This window comes from Garra rufa, chromosome 19 (genome assembly GCF_049309525.1).
Source record: "Garra rufa chromosome 19, GarRuf1.0, whole genome shotgun sequence".
In the NCBI taxonomy this organism is placed as follows: Eukaryota; Metazoa; Chordata; class Actinopteri; order Cypriniformes; family Cyprinidae; genus Garra; species Garra rufa.
In genome coordinates, this window is record NC_133379.1 from 42,204,976 (window position 1) to 42,231,359 (window position 26,384).

The window sequence follows — 26,384 nt, forward strand, 5'->3', positions numbered from 1 at the left end:
TTTAGTCATGGCTTCTTTATTTGGCAGAGATGTTGGTGAACACTAGTGAACTAGAGCAGACAGACACACATACAGACAGACAGTCAGACACACACACACACACACACACACACACACACACACATACAGACACACATACAGACACACACACACACACAGTCTTTGGTTCTATGGGTCTCAGGTGTCAAGGCATCAGGATGGTGTGATTTTGGCACTGGAAGAGATGCTCACGGATGAGATTCAGCAACTCAGCGTTCACAATGGTCTCCTCACACACGAGACGGAGCGCCGCGGCGCAGTGGTTTCTGGGCGACGGGAACCCACGATCCTTCACGATCATATTTACATTATATACAGCTATATTTACATCAGACGGACGCGACGAACACCACAAACGGACACTAGAAGTCAAATCCACAGGCTCCCACGAGCGTCTCACAGCAGACAGATCAGGCTCTTGCCCTCCTCGATCTCCTCCTGCACTTTATCGCTGGACGTGGCGATCTCGGCCTGAGCGGAGAACACGGCGCAGATGAAGGTGAGGACGGTGCCGCCCAGCGCCGTGTAGAACGCCCAGCCCATGGAGCACAGGCCCAGCTGATACGGCGCCGCGTCCTGACCGCAGTACAGCTGCACCTTATCTGAACCCCAGCCGGCGGGATACAGCATCAGACCCAGGATCAGGAACAGACCTGCACACGGACGGAGGACACGTTAACACACCACTGGAACACTGACAACCCACCCATCATTACAGGAAGTCAATGAGCAAACACTACATGCAGGGCTTTCACACTCACAGACACGTGATCAGTTGCTCAGCTCTGTCTGATTTACATTTCATTTCCAAAGACCAAGACAATCCACTCCACACAACAAGTTTCCATTTCTATGAGTGGATTTGCAAAAATACCAGCGGCCCAGACGCTCCAGCAGACGCTCTGATGAATCACACACTCCAAAACATCTACCTCTTCCTCAGTATTTTTATCCAGAACATTCAAGAACAGCTATCTGTCAACTTGTTTTTTCTTTTTTCTCTGAATGAAGCTTATGTTTCTGAGCCCATTGCTTTTATATTTCTGAGTTTAAACTCATTTTATTTTTGAGCAGTTTCACATAAAAACAAGACTTATCATCTCTGATTTTGATTTAAAACAAACTATTTTTTTTGTTTATGTCTGTATATATATATATTTTTTTGTCCTTTTTCTTTTTTTTGTATACATTAACATTTTCCCCCTTTATTCCCTTTTTTTTCTCCCCCTCCCTTTTTATCTATAAACATTCTGCTGGTACCTTCTGTAAAGATGCCGTTATACAGATATATTAGGAAACACATAGTAGAGATATACACATACTTAACACAATTTGTTACACACACCTTACATAACTATATGTACATCTAACTTTGTGTTTTACATGTTTTGTATTTATGGTATCATCTTATACCTTCAGTCATTTGTTTTAAAGCATTTTCCTCATATTATTTCTGAACATATAATATGTATAAGACAAGTTTGTACAGGATGTAGTTGTAGTAATGCATCTTATCTGCAAAGATATTTAACAAATGATTTGTTTAACATTTGCATCATGTTGACAACTTCATGTGTGCTGCACTTGGAATAGAATTTTCTTTAACTAGAGGCGTAATAAAGAAAAGGTTACTTGAATCATGTAGTAGTTACATTTTCGAGACAATATTCAAAAATCATAAAAAAAAAAAAAAAAAAATGAGATTTAAATTTTTTATATATTGCCCAACCCATGCTTCAACCCACGGAGCCATGTGAGGCACTTTTTATTATGGATGGATGCCCTTTATTGGCCTTGTTTTTGACTGATGAAGAGAAACACCCAAACCATTCTAAAGCTTGGAAGTGTCAGGATCATTTTTCATTTGTCTGAAAGAAGGAAGACATACGGTATACCTAGGATTCCTGGAGGATGAGTAAATAATGGGCTAATTTTCATTTTTGGGTGAACTAACCCTTTAACATCCGCCCACTTACACAGGAAGAGACATCTGACTGACACATGAAGCGACCAATCACAGATCACGGTTTAAATCACAGCTTTATCTGACCAATAACACAAGACTCAGAGTGTGAGTGTGTTTGTGTCGGTCTGCTATAATGTGAGGAAATGAAAGTAGGTCATAAATTCTTTCCACATGTTGTTGAGGGTCTGAAGGTCTCAAAGCTGCACACACACACACCTGAACATCACACTCTCTCTCTCTCACACACACACACACACACACACACACACACACACACACACACACACACTCTCTCTCTCTCTCACTTACTCACATGTTTCACTGCAGCAGTGCTGGATCTGTCAATCTCTCTGAATCCCAAACCTGTGTTTCCACTCAAGACATTATCCTGACCTCTGACCTTACAGGTTTAAGGGGTCACAGGTGAAGAACCATCAGACAACAGCATCAGCTTCATCACTGAACATCTACATGAGACGCAATGTCTACACTAATCAATCACACACACTCTCTGATGATCTTCTCAATCCACAGAGATTCCTCCTCATGTTTAGGGAGGCTCAGAAAGACAAGAAAACACATCAGACCTTGGGTTGTGTACCGAACTTTTACTTTTAAGTGTTCTGACATTAAATCAATCAGTGCCAAATTCTGGTATCTGAGAACACATCTGGACGAGTATGTTAAACTGAAATGCTCTGAAGTGTGATTACATTTCTAGGGCCAAACTAGGGTGAAAACACAGACAGGATCGAGGAGTCCATTCATAAAAAAGGAATTTACACTATAGTACGGAATGCTATGGAATTTGTCCATTTTTGTATGAATAAATCACTTAATTTGAATCACGGTATGGACTAGTGTCTGTGAATAATAAAATGCAAAAAGACCTTTAAATATGAATCCTGCATGTTTGGCTTGCCTCTGTGTGTATGAATGGGACAGTTTTGTTTACTACACAAATACTGTAGCACGCATGGCGTTTGCAGTCATTTTCGGTCTCTACGTCTCACTAAATGACGACATGAACACATCAATCTCCAGAGCAGCTGTGAGAGTCACTTCATGAGACTTTTACTGGTTCATTTGAGAAAACTAGCATCATATCATACTCTATACACACAGCAAACTGTCAAAATAGAAATATATCTTGTGTTACTTTTATACAGTATAATGTAAGTCTTGTTATATTCCATTTTCTGTCAAATTTAAATAAAACAATTAAATGATAAAAATAAACAGGTGACCCTGGACCCCAGTCTTAAGTAGCACAGGTATATTTGTAGCAATAGCCAAAAATACATTGTACAGGGCAAAATTATAGATTTGTCTTTTATGCCAAAAATTATTAGGATATTAAGATCATGTTCCATGAAGATATTTTTTAAATTTCCTACCATAAATATATCGAAACCTAATTTTTGATTAGTAATATGCATTGCCAAGAACTTCATTTGCACAACGATTTTCTGCAAGGCGATTTTCTCAATATTTTGATATTTGCACCCTCAGATTTCAGATTTTTAAATAGTTGTATCTCGGCCAAATCTCAATGTCAAAGATGGACACCTGTGATTGGTTTTGTGGTCCTGGGTCACATATTACAACCAGATTAACCACTTAATTAGAAAAAATAATACAATTACTATTATGACTTTTTTAAAGAAATATTCACACAATTTTTCCTCCATGTATTAATTTTAACAGTAAACCTTTGTAGGACTGTCACGATTCGTCGATTCTAATCAAGTATTCAATTTTTTGAAATCCTCGATCTTATTTTGCCCGCATCAAGTAACTGGCAAAATACTGGAAGTGGCACATTTCACAGACGAGAATCCATAAAATGCATTATTAGACTGTTTTCCAAGGCTGCATTATATATTAAACCCATTTAAAATAATATAATTATAGGGACCAATGAAATCTGTTTTATTTCAAAATTCATTTTTTTCTGTTTTCATTTTCCTTTTTAATCAAAAAACCTGTGTAATTAATTGAGTTTTACAGATTTATGTTCTTTTCTGGATTCTATTTTAATGATTCCATTAAATTGTAATAATCAAAAGCATCTCCATTTAATTGATTTTATAAGTTTAATGCTTTCATTTGATTAAAACAAAAATTAAAACACAGAAGAATTTCTGAAAAAAAAAAAAAAAAAAAAAAAAAGATTGTAGGGCCCTATTGCTCAAAATATTAAACTTGAGAGTTTTGGACATATTTTTTTCACTGAAATAAATGTTTTTTGTTATTACACAAAGAGTAAAGTACCGCATTTCAGATAGCGATACCGTATCGGTAAAAATGTGAACGATACCCAACCCTAGTCAGACCTGATACACACACACACACACTCAGAGACACACACACACACACACACACACACACACTCAGAGACACACACACACACACACACACACACACTCAGAGACACACACACACACACACACACACACACACACACACACACACACACACACACACACACACACACACACACACACACACACACACACACACACACACACACAGAGCATCAGCAGATACATGATGTCATCACAAAGTCAACAAGCTGCATTCCCTCAAATACCCATCAGCTCTTTCACTCTCCTCAGGGTCAAAAGGTCAAACTGACTCACACATCAGTGGAATCTTCTGGAAAACACATGAAGTGATCTCATCATCCCATGTGACCTGCATACTGTTCTAGAGTAACACACCAACCATCAACATCCTGCACTCTGGAGTGAACACAGTGTGTGTGTGTGTGTGTGTGTGTGTGTGTGTGTGTCTCTGAGTGTGTGTGTGTCTCTGAGTGAGTGTGTGTGTGTGTGTGTGTGTGTGTGTGTGTGTGTGTGTGTGTGTGTGTGAGAGTCTCACCTGCGATGGCCTGCAGGAGTCCACACACGTTGAAGATGCTTTTCTTCATGATGCTCTGGAAGCACATGGTGAAGACGGAGATGAAGGCCACGGCGCACAGCAGCAGAATCCCGGCGGCGAGGAAGATGGAGGTGGCCTGCCAGAACCCGCTGGCGATCTCTCCGAAGTGCACGGCGTACGGGCCGCACAGGACTCCGCGCCGCAGGTGGGGCAGCCGGATGCAGCGGCCGTAGATGCCCAGGGTGGGCCGGTACGCCTCGCCCGCTGCCGTGGCCCCGTGCGGAGAGAAGACGGCGTCCGGCGTCCGCGGGAATCCCACCAGCCAGTCGGTGCTCATGAAGGCGATGAGCTCGCTGAACGCCGCCACGATGCTCAGCAGCGTCCACAGCATCGAACGGCACGTCACGATCACGTGACACATGGTGCGCGGCCGAGGTCGAAGGTCACAGGGATCCGTGGGTGTGTCGTGTGGGCGAGCGGAGAGGCCGGGACAACTCTCTCTCTCTCTTCTCAGTGTGTCGTTCAGACGCGAGTTCCTTCCTCTTTCTGTCTCTCTTCCTCCTCCTCGTCTGGATTCTACATCTTAGTGCGGATGTTTGACCATCATCTCACAAACTGCAGGAAGAAAATATGAATGCAGCAGTTAAAAACATGTTGGCTTTGTTTACAGTGAGTTTGAATTTCTCAATTTTGACTTTCTTTCCCAGAATCCTGAGTTTTCAGGGCTCTACAGTGCGACAATAAAAAAAAATATTTAGGAGCAGCAGTGCGACTGATCCCATCAGCATATTTATGTTTACGCTGAGGGGAGCTTTTTTGCCGCGTTAAATAATGTATCACAGACATATCTCACAAATCCTTTTATAAACAAAGTGTAGAGAGAGTGTAAATAAGAGATTGATTGTGCAGTGGAGAGAGCTCAGTTGATTATAATGGAACTTTGTGAGATTGTGATGAACTAAGATGAGTGACAGCTTTTAATGATTTTAAGGGAGTTTGTAAATGAGATATCGATTTAATACAACAGTTAAATAAACAAGAAGTTAATATTAAGCGACGTACATTGTCTGACTATTGCCTGATTTCGTCATTAAAAATAGTTTGAAACAAGTCACAACTGCTTCGTAGTGAGTCAAATGATTCAATTTCCTATCATTAAAGGTGCTATGTGTAATATTTAAGATGATCTCTAGACAGAAATGCAATATAGTATACATAACTATGTTTTCAGGTGTGTATAAAGACCTTACTTAATGAACCATTATGTTTTTATTACCTTAGAATTATCAGTTTATATCTACATACACCGTGGGTCCCCTCACATGGAAGTCGCCATATTGTTTCTACAGTAGCCCTAAACGGACAAACAGATCGCGTTTCATCACTGTTGCTCTAGCGGAAAAACACTGACACAGTGATGAACAAGTAACTGTAATATTCACAATAACATCGTTTTATTGAATTATTAAGTAAATCTAATTCCCTAATTTACGTTTTAAAAGAAACCTCATTACTCTTTGCTGTCTAAAATGACGACATCTTAAACCTCACCGCTAGATGCCGCAAAAATCTACACACTGCACCTTTAAGACAATCACTTGCTTTATTCCTGAATGAATCAGCCGTTCAAATGAATCAAATGAATGAATCATTCAGTAATTAAATCAGTGATTTGACTGCACTCGTGCCAGCTCTAAGCCTCATTAAACATATAAATACACCTACAAGACACTTTTGTGTTCTTCTGTGCCACCTCTGCAGTACAAATTAATTTTGTTAAAACTGATTTCATCTGATTGGTAACTTATTCTTATTCTGTTGTTTTAATTAGAAAATTTAAAAAGCTTATAAAATATACATTTAAAAAAATGACATAAAAGATGACATACTGTTAATAAAGTTAGGAAAATGCCATTACAAAGGTAAAAACTAAATTCTCCTGTAAATCACTTTAAGAAGTCAAATATCACCTCGTAATGGAAATGATATTCAGAACTTTTGATTACTGATTAGAAGGTGCTCCTAAAAAGAAAAGTAAGCATAGAGCCCTGGTTTATATTTATAATTAATTTGTTTTTGTTTACATCACAGCATAAAAAAATAAAAAAGGTAATTGTCAATTTTTATATCAATTTTGACATTTTCAATGCAACTGTGAAACAAAATTGTAAGATGTAAACTTAGAATTTTAAGAAATAAACTAAAAAAAAATTGTTACAGAGAAAAAACAACAATTGTGAGATAAGTCAGAATTGTGATATAAGTCACAGTTATATTTTGTGGTGGAAATGAGTTCAAAATATGAAATCAACAAAATGAGAATAAGAATATTTACCTGAACTCAACAAAATATATTCAGAATAAACACAACTTACTCTTTAGTCTATATGTTACATGATCTCTGTTTTAGAATCATATTTTTTTTTTTCCATATTGCATGTTCAGACTCTGTTTCAATTGTTCTAAACTGTTTTCTAATACAAATACGCTTCTGACAATCCAATAGAGCTTTCTGAGCTGATCTGACAGTGATGATAAATACAATGGCGTGTCTTCAGTCGGTTTAGCTGTGATTCCAGGAGAAACAACTGAGACGTGACGAGATCTCAGGGCGAGTGTGATGTTGATGCGGATGGATTCTGCTCTGTGATTGTCATCAGTGTTTGTGAGAGTCTCGATGACTGCTGACCACAAACACATGTGGATGATGTCAGGGGTTAACCAGCCGAACACCCATGAGTCACTGCAGCAGCACACCACGCTTCATCGGAGTATTTATCACTCCTGCGCTGCACAGGGGATGATGAGGAACGGGCTAACGAGTTCATCCTCTCATAAACAGCTGCATTAATTGTGCTTTCTGACCAGATGTAATTAGAACGCCTCGAACTCGGTCACTTAAACGGTTAGTTCACTTTCAGAACAAAAATGTGCAGATCTGTACTCACCCCCTTTGTCATCCAAGATGTTCATGTCTTTCTTTCTTCAGTCGTGAAGAAATTATGTTTTTGAGGAAAACATTTCAGAAATTCTCTCCATATAGTGGACTTCTATGGTGCCGTCCTCTAAATGATCCCAGCCGAGGAAGACGGGTCATTTGTTTTTTTTTAAACAAATTGACAATTTATATACTTTTTAACCTCAAATGCTCGTCTTGTCTCGTCTTTGCAATGCACATCACACCGAACGCGTTTTTGCAGCGAGAGGCACCTTTTTTGAATGGTTTTCTGTTGGCAGTGAGCGTTCTGCGCGCTGCTTATGCGCCCCCGGCGCCTCGCGTTTTTGCAGAAGCGCTCTGAGCGCCTGAAGTTGAAAAAAAAAAAGCAACTCTGAGCGGAAAAACGCCCAACGTCATTCGCGTTTTTTTTACATTGTCCAATCGAATGAATGGAGAGGCGGGCCTTCTGTTGTGGTGACGAAAGTTTACCGTTGCTTAAAAAGTCCGGAGACTGCAAGAAATGGAGGAGAAACTTTTGGTGTCTGTTGTGGGTAACCCAGAGCTGTATTTTTTTAGGGTTTCTCCTAACAGTTTACTTAACAGCAAAAACCAAAGATTTTAGAGCGCTCGCACTATAATCCTTTGATTTGACTGACAGGACAGCTGTTTTGGTTGTTGCCTAGCAACATAAAAAACCACAGCACACTGCTCTTTTTTAAAACGTCACTTAAAAAAAAGGCAGTGCTGTGCGCTCGCGTTTTTAGAACTTAAAGACGCGTTCGGTGTGATCGGGGCCTAAGACAGTTAGGGTTTTGTTTTCTTCCCCAACTTCAAAATGGTCCTACATCGCTGCAGAAGAACCAACCCAGTGTGAACATACAAAGAAGATCAAACACCCTTTACAAAAAAAAGGTAAAACAGCAATGTAGGATGATTTTGAAGTTGAAGAGTTTTTTGACATACCCTGACTGTCTTAAACTGGAGTACACAGAATACACATGCGCATCACAGAGCTAGACAAGACCAGCATTTGAGGTTAAAAAGTGTATAAATTGTCAATTTGTTTAGAAAATAACTGATCGTTTCACTAGATAAGACCTTTCTTCCTTGGCTGGGATCGTTCAGAGCTCTTTGAAGCTGCATTGAAACTGCATTTTAGAAGCTCAAACTCACGGACGCCATAGAAGTCCACTATATGCTAAAAAATCCTCAAAAAACATTTTTTTACGACTGAAGAAAGAAAGACATGAACATCTTGGATGACAAGGCGGTAAGTACATTATCTGTAAGTTTTTGTTCTGAAAGTGAACTAATCCTTTGAAGTGTCCTATGAGTAACTGACCAGCAGCCAGTGGCAAAAACACAGCTCTTATAACTAGTCTGACTAACTTTGTTTGCTCTCAAATGAGCTTTTATGCAACTGATTTGAGTAACCCCTAGATAGAAACAAGACCAACTTGAAATAATGATGGTCATATGTGTGCAATACACTCACACACACAAAGACACACCACTAACAAGATCAACTGAAACAAAACAACTTCACAATGGAAAAGAAGGATTTCCTGAACACACACACACACACACACACTCAGTGGCTCCATGCAGGTATAAACACAAGGCCTCATTTTGTCTGAAACACACAAATGAGAAATTGAAACCAAATGCTCAGATCACATGACCTTCTGAAAGGCCTTGACCTCTGACCTCTGCTGACTTCAGCGTGATGAGTGATAAAAACCTCACAAGAGTGTGTGTGTGTGTGTGTGTGTGTGTGAGAGAGAGAGAGAGAGAGAGAGAGATCAGCTTCATACATCCTGAGCTCTTCACAAATGAAAGTCACACATGTTTGTTTCACTATACAGTATTACGGAGCTCATCTCACAGACGGCTATTGTTTTCCTCTCAGGTTAATGATTTTTCTCTGTTTAACCCTAAACAAACCCTCACAGAAACAAGCGCAAAACACTAGATTTAAATACAAACATGGTTTGACAGATAAAGTGTCCTCACTAGCCGCTCGTTAAGACATTTTACTACATAAGTGAAGACATTTGACCCTCACAAATATAATAAACACACACACACACACTCTCTCTCTCACTCACACACACTCAGGTAAATACCTGGTTTCAGCTCTGATTAACTCACCAGCGTGTCGTCTCATTCACTTCTCAGTGTGAATGACACTCTGCTGCAGTGATGTCATCACTTTAGCCCCACCCACCCACCCACCCACCACAGGCTCCGCCCCCACGGGGCCCGTCTCCAGCTGAATCTGGGTTATAATAACACACAGTGTGGCAGGAGCTGATGAAGTCCTGCTGTCTAAAGTCTAACGCTGCTAAAGTTCATCATCCCATCCTTCATCCGATCATAAAACTGTGACTCTGTACAATGAACATCTCCACCCTGATCACATGATTCAGATCTGCGTCATGATCATCCGAACAGAACTCCTGTGATAACGCCACAGGTTGAGAAACTCATGAGCATACGTGTCATATTTTATATGTTCGTGTGCACATTGACCCTTTCGCCGCACCCGAGTGCTGATTTATGTTGATTACTGAGCTGCTGAATGATGGGAATGACAGAAACAGAGAAACAGAGAGGAGATGAGAGGAAAATCACGTCAACACAAACACTGATGAGTGTTGGAACAAACACTAAACCAGACCTAACACTTACGCACATAAAAACAAACATTTAACTACACAACTTCAAAATGATTCAAGTAACATTCTGTTTAAAAGAGAAGTTCACTTCCAAAATCAAAATGTACAGATAATGTTCTCACCCCCTTGTCATCCAAGATGTTCATATCTTTCTTTCTTCAGTCGTAAAGAAAGTTTGTTGAGGAAAACATTTAGAAATGTTCTCCATATAGTGGACTTATATGGTGCTTGTGAGTTTTAACTTCTAAAAAGCAGTTTAAATGCAGCTTTAAAGGGCTCTAAATGATTCCAGCCGAGGAAGAAGGGTCTTATCTAGAGAAACAATTGGTTATTTTCTCTGGGATGTGCATGTGTACACTGTGTATTCCTGTTCAAGACAGTTAGGGTATGTCGGAAAACTCCCATCTCATTTTCTCCTCCAACTTCAAAATCGTCCTCCATCGCTGCAGAAGTACCGACCCAGTGTTTACAAAGTGAATGTGCAAAGATGATCAAACATCCTTTACATAAAAAAGGGTAAAACAGCGATGTAGGGTGATTTTGAAGTTGTAGGAGAAAATGAGATGGGAGTTTTCCGACATACCCTAACTGTCTTGAACCGGAATACACAGAGTACATATGCGCATCGCAGAGCCAGACAATACTAGCATTTGAGGTATGAAACATACAAAAATCTTTTCTCATTTCTTTTTAGAGAATAACCAATTATAAATGTTTCGCTAGATAAGACTCTTCTTCCTCGCCTGGGATCATTTAGAGTCCTTTGAAGCTGCATTTAAACTGCATTTTGGAAGTTCAAACTCGCGGACACCATAGAAGTCCACTATATGGAGAACATTCCTGAAATTTTTTTCTTTAAGACTGAAGAAAGAAAGACATGAACATCTTGGATGACAAGGGGGTGAGTACATTATCTGTAAACTTTTGTTCTGGAAGTGAACTTTAATAATCAAATAGTTAAAGAGAGTTCTGTTCCACAGCAAACATAAAACAAATCACTTGTTACATAGCTTTGCATGAAATATGAAGGCACATATTGTAGAAACAGCGTGAGCTCATTCATCTGTAATATGAACAGATTCACATGAATCTCCTGCACTGATTCAGAGTCACTCCTGCAGTGAACACACATTGAGATCTGAGCTGAGATCAGCTGAAATCAACTCTGATTATCTCCATCTGGCTCCGTGGAATGATGATTCCTGACCAGCACACAACGGCCGTGATGCTCATGGAAAAACGGCCCTCATGCACACGTGTGTTCAGTGAGATCATGTTTATAATGCACACACACACACACACACACACACACACACACACATTTGCTCACTGGATCAAACTCCATGGCAACCCTTCCCTGAGCGGATTATTGGCTGATAAAACACACACACAGGGTCTGCGATGAAACGCAGCCAAACACAATCAATCCAGCAGCTCAGTGTGAGAGTAACCAGGAGAAACTCATCATAACATCACAACAGCAGAGCGATCCACTGATGTCATCATCAGCACCGGCACGAGCCCCACAGACGCCTCCGTCATTCCCACACACACACACACACACACACACACTCATGCTGAATGAGTTTCCAGAAGCAGACGTTAATGTGTCATGCAACCGGTTTAATATTTGCATGTTTTCACACTCATCCCACAATCCATCACAACAACAAACCACAAATGTAGAGCGTGTTTGGGTTTCATCTGCTGTCATCACAGGAAGTGCTAGTACTTCACTAAACACTTCACTAGTTCACTCCACGGATCGTGAGCGTGGGAAAACCAGGAGCGCTGTTATTCCATACGGGGTCAGCTGGGAGAACACCTGCGACTGAGAGGTGAACAGCTCCCATAATGCCTCAGGAGAGACTGGCTGAAGGTCACATGATGAAGAACAGCAGCTACAGATCCGTTCTAACTGACATGCCATCAATGCTTCAACAGAACTTCATTTGTGACCTTGGAGCACAAAACCAGTCTTAAGTAGCACAGGTATATTTGTAGCAATAGGCAAAAATACATTGCATGGGTCAAAATGATTGTTAATGCCAAAAATCATTAGGATATTAAGTAAAGATCATGTTCCATTTGGATACTTTATAAATTTCATACCATAAATATATCAAAATCTAATTTTAGATTAATAATATGCATTGCTAAGAAGTTCATTTGGACAACTTTAATAACGATTTTCTAAATATTTTGATTTTTTTATACTCTCAGATTCCAGATTTTTAAAATCTTATCCTATCCTAACAAACCATACATCAATGGAAGCTTATTTATCCAGCTTTCAGATGATGTATAAAGCTCAATTTCCAAAATTTGACCCCTGTGACTGGTTTTGTGGTCCAGGGTCACATGTGTGCATAAAACACCCAGATGACCAGCTGCATCAGCCAATCAGAATCAATGTGTCTGACTATAATATCAATCCCTATGAACTCTGTTTTCTCCCTTTTATCAGATTTTTTTTTCTAAATTTGAATGGTTAAATTAAAGCAATCAAAAAGCAAATTAATTAAAAACATTAAACTCTTCCAATTTAACAACAAAGTATAACAAATTATTTTGTGATATGCTTCACTTTTCTGAAATTCTGTATCTTCCATTTATATTTGGTTTAATATTTTTTTATTCAATAGGCACCTCCAATCAATTGAAACTTTAACATTTTAAGAATTTATTGTTTTAACAATAAATAAATCGGTTTAGCTGTTATTTCTTTAAATTATGTTTTGTGTGTTTTATTATTTTTTTTAATACCTTTCTGTTAATCTGCTTGAAACAACGTGTTTTATAAATAAAGCTGATGTGAGTTAATGAATGAGGTGGACAGTACTATAACTAAGTATTTTTTACTTTACTCAATTTAAAAAAGTATCTGTACTTTATCTGAGTGTTTTTCTGAGCTACATTCCAAAGCATAACATCATACTTGCACTACATTTATATATAAAAGTTTTTTTTCACCGTTTAACCATTAATTAATTTAGAACTTTCTTGTAGTAAATCTTTGAATTACTTTTACTTGAGTAAAAGTAAGAAAGTACTGGATTTCTAATGTAATTAAGTATTAAATGATATTTAATACAACGTACTGAAGTAAAAAGTAAAATATTTTGCTTTGGAATGTTGTGAAGTGAAGTTTGCTAAAGAAAAACACTGATAAAGTAAAGACACTTGAAACAGCAGAGTAAAAATACTTCACTACTGTCCGCCTCTGGTTAATGATTTATTTGAGACGATCACTGGACGCCCCTCACTGCATTAACTGAGGACATGTGACGGTCATGTGACCATGCTTTGACATGCTTATACTGTGTAATGCACACTAACTGTAATGATTAGTGGAGCTCCATACTGAACTCATCCACTGCAGTGTTTATGTGTGGAGCTGAAGATCAATCAGCCTGAAGAGGCCACTTCCTGGTTTCCTCGGGTCACATGATGGAGAACAGCAGACGTCTGAGTGGGTGGTCAAGCAGAAGCAGAGACTCCCACTGGAGCCGCACACAGTGAGAGAGAGTGTGAGTGTGTGTGTGTGTGTGTGTGTGTGTGTGTGTGTGTGTGTGTGTGTTTGTGTCTGTGTGTGTCTGTGTGTGTGTCTGTGTGTGTGTGTGTGTGTGTGTGTGGCTCTAAGCGCCTGATCTCCGACAGTCTGACCCTCTGGAGCTCCCAGTAGCCCCTGCAGCAGGAGGAGGATATCCGCAGCACTATTGTTCAGAACCACTGTTTGTCAGTTTAATCTGTTCCTGCTGCAGGACACACACAGACACACACACACACACACACACACACACACACACACACACACACACACACACTCACACACGAGACCTGAATCTGCTGTCCAGCTCACCTACTGACCGCATTCAGTCTCAGCTCATCTGTTCTCACACTCATCAGGATCATCAGCGGAGCCAAGAAGTTTAACGTTCACCCGCTGATGGAAGTGGGTCACATCAACACCCTGTGTTTACTGAACATCTCTGAGAATGAAGCAAGCACTGACCAGCAGTGAATGGTTTACACTAACGAGCGTCACAGATTCTGGGTTTAATGACGTCTGTTTTAGAAAATCTTCATGAAGAACTAAACACACTCTCACACTCACACTCACACACACACTCTCACACACACTCACACACACACACACACACACTCTCACACTCACACTCACACACACACTCTCACACACACTCACACTAAAGGATCACGTCAGTCGGTGCTGATCTGCCTCATGAGCGTCTAAAGCAGCTGTTCTCAATCACTTTGACTCATTGTCCAGCACAACATTCAAAGGCCCAAAATAAATACGATTCTTCATCTGATACTTCCACTGTAACGATGATTAAAAAGACGCATATGTTTGATTTATTTTTATGTACAGAAACTGGGAGTGTTGACGTAGTTATCAAATAGCAATTAGTTGTCTTGTGATTACAGACAAAAAAAAAAAAAAATTATAATAATAATAACGAAAAAAATCTAAAAAAAAAGGATTATTTTAACATATTTATTATAATTTGTTTTATAATTGTATTAATAATAATGATTAAAATATTACTAATAATAGTATTAATATCAGTGTCATTTTAGTAACATCATCAAATATTTTCAATGTTTTGTAAGTTGTTTTTTAATAGCTTTAATTTGTTTCATTAATATTAGTTTTTATAATATTAATGTTTATAACATATTCATCTTAAAATACTTTTTAAGGATTACTCTACTTCCAAAATAAATTTCCTGATAATTTACTCACCCCCTTGTCATCCAAGATGTGCATGTCTTTCTTTCTTTCTTGAGTCGCAAATAAATTGTTTTTTGAGGAAAACAGGATTTTTCTTCATATAGTGGACTTCAATGGTGCTCAACAGATTGAAGGTTAAAAATGCAGTTTCAGTGCAACTTCAAAGGGCTGTCATTTCCTTTGAAAAATTAATATTTATATACATTTTAACCACAAATGCTTGTCTTGTGTAGCACTGCGAGATTCAAGACAGTTAGGGTATGTCCAAAAACTCCTTTTTTCTCCTCCAAACTTCAAAATCGTCCAACATTGATGTTTTACCCTTTTTTGTGAAGGGTGTTTGATCTTCTTTGCACGTTCACTTTGTAAACACTGGGTCGGTACTTCTGCAGCGATGTAGGATAATTTTAAAGTTGGAGGAGAAAATAAGATGGGAGTTTTTCAACATACCCTAACTGTCTTGAACTGGACACATGCGTATCAGAGACATAGACAAGACCAGCATTTGAGATTAAAAAGTATATAAATTCTAATTTTTAAAAGACGTAACCAATTGTTTTGCTAGATAAGACCCTTATTCCTTGGCTGGGATCGTTTAGAGCCCTTTGAAGCTGCATTGAAACTACATTTTAACCTTCAATCCATTGAGCACCATTGAAGTCCACTATATGGAGAAAATTCCTGGAATGTTTTCCTCAACTTAATTTCTTTGCAACTGAAGCAAGACATGGGGTGGATAAATTATTAGGAAATATTTATTCTGGAAGTGGAATAATCCTTTAAGTCACCCTGAGGCCTCAGCAAACTTACACTCCAATAAGTCCTAAAATTATTTACATTTCATTACATTAACAAAAATGTGAAATGCCCACTAAAACATAAAGATGTATAACTTATATCATATTTTTAAGTGTTATTACAGCAGACATATCAGAGGAACAGTCAGTTTAGATGCTCTATAGGGTCTCAGGCTCCTGGTTGAGAACTCAGCAGTGAGCAGACTGTAGTGTGTACTTATAGTGAACTCCGAGAGGAAGAGCTGATCTGATCTCAGCGCCTCTATTTCAGGGTGTTTGTTATGGAGGGGGTTTCCACCGTTCAGCAGGAAGGCAGGTGGGCTCTGAACAACATCACGCGTCCCATTGTGTCCAAACGTGGCACATCATCAAACACGCGCCATACGGACCCTTAAACAGCACAGCAGCTGGACCGATGGAAACGACTTAAATGACGTTCAGTTCATTAATGACACACCGCTTCCTCGTCTTACAGTACGATTGTGTCCTACAGGAAACACTGACACACACCTGATCACATAAACACACTGAACGCACACAGTCGCTTCAGTTCAGCTCAAAACAATCCTGAACATGTGACCCAGACGTGTTTTAGGTCTTCACAGATCTTTCACGTTCATTCAAATACAAATGTGTTGAGAAACACACTCACACACACGCTAAAGCAGGCGTCACGTCACGACAATTGAGAGGTTCAGCAATACACAGCGGCCCGTCAGGCGTAACGTGTCAAACACGAGGACAATTGAGTTGATTAACGCGGTTCACGGCACAAGGACGTCACGGGTCACGAACCCCGAAAGATCAAACGGAAAACTAACCCTAAGTCCATTAGAGATCTGCACACAGTTATGCACACACACACACACACACACACACACACACACACACACACACACACACGCACACGCACACGCACACGCACACACGTCACATGCATGAGAATAATATCAGTGAAATCTGGCACTATAGATTCTTATATCTGCCGGACTCAATCTGACACAGTCGTACTTTAGCAGATGCTTTTCTCCAAAGCGACTAACATTGCATTCATGGTTTGCATGTTTGCATGTTATCAGTCTGAGCTACAGGAATACTGTTGATCTCTGTTGACTGTAATGAGACTCATCTGACACACACGAGACTCGCACACATCTACTAGAGACCCGTGATAAACACAGACACGATCGCAGAATACAGTCAGAAACTCTGAAACACAGAATGCCACAGAATTTGGCAAATGCTGAATTAATTTATTCATTTCAAAAGAAAAATCACATTAGGGACTAGTGTAAATAAACACACTAGTGCTGTCAAATCATTAATCACATCCAAAATAAATGTTTTTTTTGTTTACATAATATATGTTTGTATACTGTGTATATTTATGTATATAGGTCAAAGACATTAAGATGTCCACGTCAAAAGAAAATGAATAACAAATAAGTTCTATGGAGAACAAAATGTCAAGATTTGGTTGAAATAATGTTAGATTGTCTTTCAGTGTAACAATATTTATGTCAAAATTCAAACAACATGCTCATTCTGACTTGTACATATTCAAATATATTTAACAATAACGGAGCATATTATATTTTATTGTGTTTTAAATGACTAAACCTAGGATAGTGGCAAATTTTACAATTGTAGAATTACAACTAATTAGTAATTGGGATAAAAGTTTGCCTTTTAATGTGTCATAAATTGATTTTCGTTGTAAATGTGCCTGACATTTTAGTGGGTGTCTTCTGTAAATGAGGGGAAAATGTATAATATTTATTTTTTGCTCAGAACAACAAAAACAAAAATGCAATTAAATTAAAGAGAAAACTTTTTAATATTTTTTTGGAAAAAACTATTTAAAGCAGTATTACACTTATTGTTTTATGCTTAAACCCTTTGACCCATATATAGCTACACACACATACAGTATATATTTTGAAAATATTTCCATGTATTTCAATATATATATTTATATTCACATAATTGATGTAATATATATATATATATATATATATATATATATATATATATATATATATATATATATATAAATATTTTTCCTATATAAACATATTTATTTAAATATATAAATGTGTGTATATTTATAGTACACACATATATTATGTAAACAAAAATTTTTATTTTAAATCGCAATTAATCACAATTAATCATTTGACAGCACTAACACACACACTTTTTCATTTGAAAACATTTTAAAAGGGTGATAAAACTGTTAAAGTTTTATTAATTCCATTGTATACCACTGCTTTTGACAATAAAACTGAGATTAAATCTGAAAATTTCATTAAATCATAAAACACAAAATCTAGGGGGGAAAATGTAATAGAAATTGAACAGAAAATAGAATTATTATTCTATTGTAAAAATTGCAATAAATCGTTACATTTATAAAATGCTATAAGACAATTGATTAAACATGCTTTTTGATTATTACAAACTAGTCCAGAGAAGACAGCAGAAGGATTGTCGGACTGATTAGAGCTCATGGATGTGCTGTACAGACACATGCTGTGAGAACCCAGAATAATAAACCCCTCGTCACACACACCATCCATTAAGCTCACATCAAACACACACAGCAGAACTGAGCTGCTGGCCACATGGACCTTCAACGGTTCTGGAGGAAACCCTTCTAGAAGCTTCAGTCTGATCCACACACACACACACACACACACACACACACACACACACACACACACACACACACACACACACACACACACACACACACACACACACACACACTCTCTCTTATGTGTTTACAAGCACGCAACATCAACACTCCATCTGATCACGTTACTGATCTTCATCTGATGGATTCAAAATAACCACAAGTCTTTACAGAGCACTTCCTGTCTCCTGAAAGAGTGCTTCCTGTTTAAACACCCATACTGACACACTGAACTACTGAACCCATTGAAAAAAACTGCCCGTCTGTCGATCTGTCAGTGATTTCAGCTCATTCTCTCCTGCTCTACAATCATCCAAACATTCCCACAAACCCCAGTGAGAAATATCACAGAGATATCAGGCATTCTCAGCGACCTCTGACCTTCACTGGGAGACATCCAGAGCTCACACGCATGAGCCTCTGAGGAAATCTGACTCAAATGTGTCCTGAAATTCCTCCACGTTTTGCCAAACCCTGTGAAATACAATAGTTTCTAAGTAAAAGTCCCTCTCAGATTTAGGGTAATATTTCAATAATCTAACAAAAACATGTCAGTAAATGATCACATGACATTCAGCTAAAGAAAAGAATAGCACTACAGTTCTCAAATGAATCACTATAATTCTAAAATGAATCACTATAGTTCTAAAATGATTCATTACAGTTCTAAAATGATTCATTACAGTTCTAAAATGAATCATTATAGTTCCAAAATGAATCACTAGTTTCAAATGAATCACTATAAGTTCTAAAATGAATCACTATAGTTCTAAATTGATTCACTTCAGTTCTAAAATGAATCACTATAGTTCTAAAATGATTCACTACAGTTCTAAAATGATTCACTACAGTTCTAAAATGAATCATTATAGTTCCAAAATGAATCACTACAGTTCCAAAATGAATCACTACAGTTCCAAAATGAATCACTAGTTTCAAATGAATCACTATAAGTTCTAAATTAATCATTATAGTTCCAAAAATAAATCATCACAGTTCTAAAAAGAATCATTACAGTTCTAAAATTAATCACAGCAGTTCTAAAATGAATCACTATAGTTCTAAAATGAATCACTATAGTTCTAAAATGAATCAATACAGTTCCAAAATGAATCACTAGTTTCAAATGAATCACTATAAGTTCTAAATGAATCATTATAGTTCCAAAAATGAATCATCACAGTTCTAAAAAGAATCATTACAGTTCTAAAATTAATCACAGCAGTTCTAAAATGAATCACTATAGTTCTAATATGAATCACCTGTTTCAAAATGAATCACTGAATCAGTATAGTTTCAAAATGAATCACTACATTTCTAAAATTAATCACTATAGTTCTAAAATGAATCACTAATATCAAAATGAATCACTATAGTTCTAAAATGAATCATTCTAGTTCTAAAATGAATCACTACATTTCTAATATGAATCACTATAGTTCTAAAATCAATCACTATAGTTAGAAAATGTATCAATGCAGTTCTAATTATGAAAATCATGAAAACACACAGCTGTGATTGGCCAGTGCGGCCGCTCATTTGCATACAGCTGTGGGTTATTAACACATCACATTATGGTGACTGGATCACACTCGAGTGTGTCTGCACTACAGAATAATATAGTGAACACAAACGGTCAAGAGCTCAGCGCAGAGATGAATAATACAGGCGGCTCCTGCGGGGCCCCGAGCACAAGCGTCCCCTGAGAACAAAGACAGACAACAACTGTCCTGAAGTGTGCGGGGGTTCGGGTGGGTGAGCTGAACCTCCTCCGTCCTAAAACACACCCCGCTGCTTTCACAGAAAACACAGCATGAGCTCATGAGGACAACACACACCGCACTGAGACAAAGAGGGACAGACAAAGACTGAAAGAGAGAGAGAGCAGGAGGAATTTGCTTGATGCAGCACAGATGAAAAACACACACTAAAAGCAAGAGAGAGAGAGATAAGAACGAGAGACTGGTTTACTACAGCACTAATCTTATCAGTGTGCATGACTGACCCGCACTACAGCACAGACCCTGAACACCGACCTACACACTACACACACACACACACACACACACACACACCACAATGAAGACGATCATCTACAGGTCACCTGACATCAGACGGACACACACTCATTCTCTGTGTCTCTCTCTCTGTGTGTGTGTGTGTGTGTGTGTGTGTGTGTGTGTGTGTGTGTGTGTGTGTGTGTGAGAGACGTGTGACGGCCAGCGCTCAGAGCTCTGGGCTTGATTTGAAGGCAGCGCGGCTCGGCTGGTTTTAATTCAATCAAACATGCTCCTTTTGGGAGCGCTGCATGGAAACTCCAGCACGTAATGTGACCCATTTAAAACCCTTCTGCGCTTAAACAGAACCGGCCACATCCAGATTCCCGTCGGTCTGAACCGTGTGTCTGCGACTCTCCTGCACAAACCTACATGTTTTAATGCTGATGAGCTCCGTCGGCAGCTGTGCTGCAAACCGCGGTGTCTGACCTTTGACCTCCAGCACACATTCAATTAGCATTTTAACACTGCGTTTGTCTCGAGTTTCACATTCACACACACAGACACACTCTGGCTCGCATTACAGATGATCTTACTGTAGAATACCACACAATACGTGGAGTACTCTAAAAAATGAAACACTACGCAAGCATTCTGAAAAACTAATTACTACACTTACAAAATTAACTGCTACAATTGTGAAATAAACCACTACTGTTCTAAATTGATCATTGTAGTTCTAAAATGAATCACTACTGATACAAAACAAATCCCTGTAGTTCTATAATAAACTATAGTTCAGGAATGAATCAATACATTTCTAAAATGAATCATTATACATCAAAAACAAATCACTATAGTTCAGAAATAAATCACTGCAGTTCTAAAATGAGTTATTATAGTTAAAATGAACCAATATAGTTTGAAAATGAATCATTGTAGATCTAAAATGAGTTATTATAGTTAAAAATGAACCACTATAGTTTGAAAATGAATCATTGTAGTTCTAAAATGAATTATTACAGTTCTAAATTGAAACACTGCAGTTCTAAAATGAATCACTGTAGATACAAAACAAATCTCTATAGTTTTAAAATGAATTTTAGTTCAGGAAAAATCAATACATTTCTAAAATGAATCATTATATATCAAAAGCAAATCATGGCAGTTGTAAAATGAGTTATAATAGTTAAAAAAGGACCACTATAGTTCAGAAATGAATCACTGCAGTTCTAAAATAAATCGTTATGATTTTGAAAATGTCTGAAAAGTCACTGCAAATCACTGTCAGTGTGTCTCATTAGAATTTGGCCAAAGTCAGCATGATGTCTCTGTCTATGATGGTTTGAAATGCTGTCTATGTAGGCATCTCACTAGGATTCGGACACATTTAGGTCAGGAACGGCAGCAGTGGGGCACAGACAGACTGTGTGGTCTGAGATCCAAACAGCACACAGTGTTTACCTGACGGCCCACAAACAGCGCAGGAAAACTCGCCTCTGAGTTTCCACTCGTTCAGAGTGCTGGCAGCGCATGAGACGGACGCGTGTGTTTTCTCTTGGCTTGAGCGGCCTGTAATGAAGCGTCTGTGTTTTTATGGTCAGAGCGGCAGGACCGTCCGCGCTCTTATTCTTAGCTTCCATAAAGTGAACGTTCACTGATGATCGAGCGCTGGTAAACCAGCTAACCTCAAACAGACCTTAAAGGGCCAGCGCAGGAAAAAAGACATCACGCTGAGCCCAGATCAGTCAGTCTAACTGTGGGCCCAAGGCATTGTGGGACGCAGCTGGGTCCTAAAAAAATGATCTTCAAAGTTAATAAAGATGATTAATGTTTTAAGATAAAATGCAGTCTTTCTACTTCAAAATGTCACAAGTAATCAATGTTATGCTGTTTTTTTTTATTTACTTTTATTTATTCCCTAAAGCAGCAATATTATTAAAAATACACCACTTTGCCTGTTTTCAACCAAAAATATGATTCAAAATCTAGCATTATCCTTATAATGCTTTATAGAGCCTTTAAAATCTGACAGAATTGTGTTTGAATTGGGAAAAATAAGTAATTATCACCAGAAATGCACAATACAGATGTGTCATTATAAACATAAATGACTTGATGTCACTGGCTGAAAACATTCTTGATTCATAAAATCTCATCAACACTTGAATTATTTCTCCTAACCAGCAATGAGAATAACTGGAGAAAAAGACTCACGTGCATCTCCTCTAAAGTTTCACACTGTTTTACCACGGTATTCTCATCATACATATACAACAACATGCGATTTCACCACGTTTTTATTTACATTATTTCACAATCCACCCAGTGATGGTATAATTGTGTGTTGAATCAATACAGTTCTTAAATGAATCACTAGTTCCAAAATGAATCACTGCAGTTATAAAAATGAAATATTATAGTTCTGAAGAATCATTACATTTCAGAAACAAATCACTGCAGTTCTAAAATGAATCATTTTTTAAAATCAATATCATTAAAAAATGAATCAATATAAATGCAAAACAAATGCCCATAGTTCTAAAATGAATCATAGTTCAGAAATGAATCAATACATTTCTAAAGTGGATAATTTTACATCAAAAACAAATCACTACAGTTCTAAAATGCATTATAGATTAAAAAAATGAACCACCGTTTGAGAATGAATCATTGTAGTTCTAAAATAAATCGGTAGTTCAGAAATGAATCACTACAGTTCTCAAATGAATCACTGCCATTCTAAAATGAATCATTATATTTAAAAATGAATCAATATAGTTAAAAAATGAATCAATCTAGATACAAAACTAATGTCTGTAGTTCTAAAATACGTTATTATAGCTAAAAATGAACACTATAGTTTGAGAATGAATCATTGTAGCTCTAAAATAAATCAGTAGTTCAGAAATGAATCACTACAGTTCTCAAATGAATCACTGCCATTCTAAAATGAATCATTATATTTAAAAATGAATCAATACATGTCTAAAGTGAATCATTATACATCAAAAACAAATCACTGCAGTTCTAAAATAAGTTATTATAGCTAAAAATGAACCACTATAGTTTGAGAATGAATCATAGTAGTACTAAAATGAATTGGTAGTTCAGAAATTAATCACTGGAGTTCTAAAATGAAACAATATAGATACAAAACAAATGTCTGCAGTTCTAAAATGAATCATAGTTCAGAAATACATTTCTAAGGTGAATCATTTTACATCAAAAACAAATCACTGCAGTTCCAAAATGAGTTATGATTAAAAATGAACCAGCATAGTTTGAAAATGGGGACTGAAAATGTCTAAAAAGTCAGTTTGTCCCTGTATAAATCACTGTCAGTGTGTTGTCTCATTAGAATGTGGCCAAAATCAGAATAATGTTTCTGCTATGGTGTCTATGATGGTTTAAAAATGCTGCTTCGTTATAAAACTACGAGATTTTCGTTCATTTTATTACACAATCCGGCCATAACACATGTTTCTGAATGAAATAACGCAAATAAAGTGATTTGTTGTGATAAACGAATCTCGGCTGCAGTTTGAATGAGTAAACCTGAACGATCCTCCTCACGGAAAGAAAAGAAACATTAAAGCAAAGACTTTTAACCAAAAGAAAGATTAATCACCGACAACATCTGTAAATCTCACGTTAAAGCAAATCAAACCGCTTTCAATCCGGAGAATGGAGAGAGAGAGAGAGAGAGAGAGAGAGAGAAAGAGAGAGAGAAAGAAGGAACTCGTCGTTTCTGCTGCCACGACTTTCCGTTCTGGACACACCGACGATAAAAGACCTACAAACCGATTCAAACGAGCAACTTTCTGACTGAAGTCGCGACATTAAGTTTCTCTAAATATAATTAATCCGATGTGTTTCTGTTAATCTGAGGCGAAAGCGCGGTGAAAGTGAGGTAAGTGTACAAATGTGAGGTAAATCAACGAGAACAAAAGCTACTCACGTTCGCGCGCTCCTCAGCAGGACGGTCTCGCGGAAGAAAGTCGGTGATTTCAAACATCCAGAAAACGAAGGTTTCCGTTAAACCGTCCGTGAGCTCACACACTCATTCACCGACACCCCTCTCTCTCGTCTCTCTCTCTTCTCTCTCTCTCTCTCTTTCGCTCGCCGCCGTCACCAAGGCAACACACCGGCGCCTCCACGCGGGTTCACAGCTGTGCGTGCGCGCGCGTGCTCAATAACAGCGCGAGGGTCGCTCATTGTTTCGCGTTGAGTTCTGAATGATCCACAGATGCTGACAGAAACTGCTGCTTCATCACATCTGACTCCATCAGAGACACAATAAATAAGCATCAGCTTACAGCTCACACAGATCTCTAACATTCTCACAGACTGAATACAGCCTAAAATTACAACTAATGTATCAGAATCACAATAATGCATACGTATAAATTAATAAATAAGAAGATTTTGAAGTGGGTTGCAATCCATTTATCCATCAGTTCAATATTTATCACATCCTGCAGATTTATTATTATATTAAAATATTGAAATTTTAGTAAATATGATTTACGATCTAGTAAATATGAAGTGTTATAGATACTGCAGTGAGTTTTCCCCCCTTACAATTTTGTTTCTGTTTAGTTTTTTCTTTGTTTTTCAGCCACAAAATACAAAAAGAAAAAAAAGCAATTTGTACTTTTTCTTATAACAAAGAATTCTGAGAAAGTCAGACTTGTGATGTGTGACCCTGGACCACAAAACCAGTCACAAGGGTCCATTTTTAAATTAAGATGTATACATTATGTGAAAGCTGAATAAATAAGCTTACCATTGATGGTTTGTTAGGACAATATCTGGCTGAGATACAACTACTTAAAAATGACAGAAGCCTGTTTCCACCAGTAAATAAAAAAAAAGGTTATTGCGACTGGTTATCTCACAATTCTGACTTTTTTCTCAGAATTGAAGAAATATAAACTCACAATTGTAAGAAAAAAAGTCAGAATTGTGAAATAGAAAGTCGCAATTATGAGTTATAAAGTCAGAATTATGAGATATAAACTAGCAATCCTGTGAACAGTCTTTTTTTTCTCAGAAATCGACTTTATAACTCAGAATTGCAAGTTTATATCTCACAATTGTGAGAAAAAGTCAGAATTGTGAAATAGAAAGACACAATTATGAGTTATAAAGTCAGAATTGTGAGATATAAACTAGTAATTGCTAGAAAAAAGTCAGAATTGTAAGATAAAAAGCAGCAATTGCGAGTTATAAAGTCAGAATTGTGAGATATAAACTAGCAATTCTGTGAACAGTCTTTTTTGTCTCCTCAGAAATGGAATTGCAAGTTTATATCCCACAATTCTGAGAAAAAGTCAGAATTGCACAAGGCAAACTCACAATTGCAAAATAAAAGTCAGAATTGTGAGATAAAAAGTTGCAATTACCTTTTTTATTTCTTATTCAGTGCTGAAAACGGGCTTCCATAGAAAATCTGCAATCTGAGGGTTCAAAAAAAAAAAAATATTTAAATTGCCTTTAAAGTTGTCCAAATGAAGTTCTTAGCAATGCATATTACTAATAAAAAAAATAAGTTTTGATATATGTAAGGTAGGAAATTTACAAAATATCTCAATATCCTAATGATTTGTGGCATAAAAGAAAAATGATCATT

General features: G+C 37.6%; 1 protein-coding gene across 3 annotated transcripts; it reads right to left on the reverse strand.

The window, feature by feature from the left end:
* lhfpl2a (LHFPL tetraspan subfamily member 2a) lies at positions 1-24,867 on the reverse strand. 3 transcript variants are annotated; one of them, XM_073825029.1, is made up of 3 exons: positions 24,711-24,867; positions 4,889-5,503; positions 1-692 (listed from the first exon to the last, which is right to left on the reverse strand). In XM_073825029.1, exons 2-3 carry the CDS (start codon positions 5,307-5,309, stop codon positions 436-438), a joined length of 678 nt encoding a protein of 225 aa, XP_073681130.1. In that variant the 5' UTR covers positions 5,310-5,503; positions 24,711-24,867; the 3' UTR covers positions 1-435. The 3 variants fall into 3 exon arrangements, with proteins under 3 accessions (XP_073681130.1, XP_073681132.1, XP_073681131.1); XM_073825031.1 differs by lacking the exon at positions 24,711-24,867 and adding an exon at positions 9,978-9,997; XM_073825030.1 differs by lacking the exon at positions 24,711-24,867 and adding an exon at positions 9,953-9,997.
* Positions 24,868-26,384: the final 1,517 nt, after the last annotated feature.

Bases quoted from the DNA above. Each gene is read 5' to 3' on its own strand.
- lhfpl2a (XM_073825029.1), bottom strand. From the start codon at position 5,309: ATGTGTCACGTGATCGTGACGTGCCGTTCGATGCTGTGGACGCTGCTG. The intron at 693-4,888 runs GTGAGACTCTCA...GTCCGTGTGCAG, and splicing joins ACTCCTGCAGGCCATCGCAG to GTCTGTTCCTGATCCTGGGT.